Below are 1,468 nucleotides of genomic sequence, written 5' to 3'. Positions count from 1 at the left end.
GAGGTCTCTGGGGCCCTGCCTGCCCGCTCACCCCTGTCCCTTGCCAACAGCCCTTCACCAGAAGGTCGCCACCACCTTCCTGCCAACGGCCATCAAGTTCCACTACCTCTTCAACCTCCGGGACCTCTCCAACATATTCCAGGTAGCGGGAGGGCTGTTTTCTCTACAACACCCTGATTCCTGTCTTTCCGTCCCCATGCCTCCTCGCAGTGCACCAAGTCCCTGGAAAGTACCACAACCTCTTCCCAAAGCCAACCTTTAAACCAGCTCTGAGAGCTGTAAAACCACCCCCGAGGACTGAGGGGCTCGTGTGTTTGTCAGGGTCTGCTGTTCTCCACCCCCGAGTGCCTGAAAAGCCCCGTGGACTTGGTGCGTCTCTGGCTCCACGAAGCTGAGAGGGTGTATGGGGACAAGCTCATCGATGACGTGGATCAGAAATGCTTCGAGAAGATGCTGACAGACACCTGCACCAAGTTCTTTACTGTAAGCCGTGCTGGAACGTGAGGGAGTGCCCCAGCCCGGTGGGGCTGAGCTCCCTGGCAGTGGCACGGGCAGTGGTGCCCCACGGCTGAGCCCCACGGCTGGCCTTGCCTCTCCCAGGAACTCAGCAATGACCTGGTGTTCGCCAAGCCCAACATCTACTGCCACTTCACCCAGGGCCTGGGGGAGCCCAAGTACCTGCCGGTGCCGAGCTGGCCGGCTCTGAGCAAGCTGCTGGGGGAGGCCTTGGACAACTACAACGAGGAGAATGCGGCGATGAGCCTGGTGAGTGCCCTGTGCGGCTGCTCCGTGCTGAGGCAGCGCTGGCAGCGCAAAGGCGCGGCCGCAGCATCGCTCTCGCTTGGGTTTGTGCATCATGGGGTGTTCGCTGCTTCTGCTGTGACAGAATATCGACCCTTCTCCTCCCGTTTGCTTCAGGTGCTCTTTGAAGACGCCCTGGCTCATATTTGCAGAATTAGTCGGATCTTAGAGTCTCCCCGGGGCAACGCGCTGCTGGTGGGGGTGGGAGGCAGCGGGAAGCAGAGCCTGGCACGGCTGGCAGCCTACATCAGCAGCCTGGACGTGTTTCAGATTACGCTGAGGAAAGGCTACAGCATCCCAGACCTGAAGGTGAGTTCAGCTTCTCTCCCGGCCCCCCAGGACGGATCCTGCAAATGTGGAGCGGTGCCAAGCCCCATGGTGATTCCAGTGCCTGGGCTGGGGTGGGAGGCAGCGGGAAGCAGAGCCTGGCACGGCTGGCAGCCTACATCAGCAGCCTGGACGTGTTTCAGATTACGCTGAGGAAAGGCTACAGCATCCCAGACCTGAAGGTGAGTTCAGCTTCTCTCCCGGCCCCCCAGGACGGATCCTGCAAATGTGGAGCGGTGCCAAGCCCCATGGTGATTCCAGTGCCTGGGCTGGGCACACGAGGCTCTGGTCTCCTCACCGTACCTGTGCACCGTGACCTGTTCAAAAGTGCTCCTGGCCA

The 1,468-nt window shown here is 60.7% G+C and overlaps 1 protein-coding gene across 1 annotated transcript in view; it reads left to right on the top strand.

The window, feature by feature from the left end:
- LOC104489015 (dynein heavy chain 17, axonemal-like) overlaps positions 1–1,468 on the top strand; it is a gene marked incomplete at both ends in the record, with an annotated part of 30,584 nt that overhangs the window by 20,165 nt on the left and 8,951 nt on the right. Inside the window, 4 exon segments of the mRNA XM_010131128.1 lie at positions 51–142; positions 322–483; positions 601–765; positions 919–1,110. Coding sequence (XP_010129430.1) covers positions 51–142; positions 322–483; positions 601–765; positions 919–1,110 — 611 coding nt within the window.

Source organism: Buceros rhinoceros, unplaced genomic scaffold, assembly GCF_000710305.1.
Source record: "Buceros rhinoceros silvestris isolate BGI_N320 unplaced genomic scaffold, ASM71030v1 scaffold17992, whole genome shotgun sequence".
In the NCBI taxonomy this organism is placed as follows: domain Eukaryota; kingdom Metazoa; phylum Chordata; class Aves; order Bucerotiformes; family Bucerotidae; genus Buceros; species Buceros rhinoceros.
The sequence above is the reverse complement of the archived record's forward strand: the minus strand, read 5'-3'. Positions and strand labels throughout refer to the sequence as shown.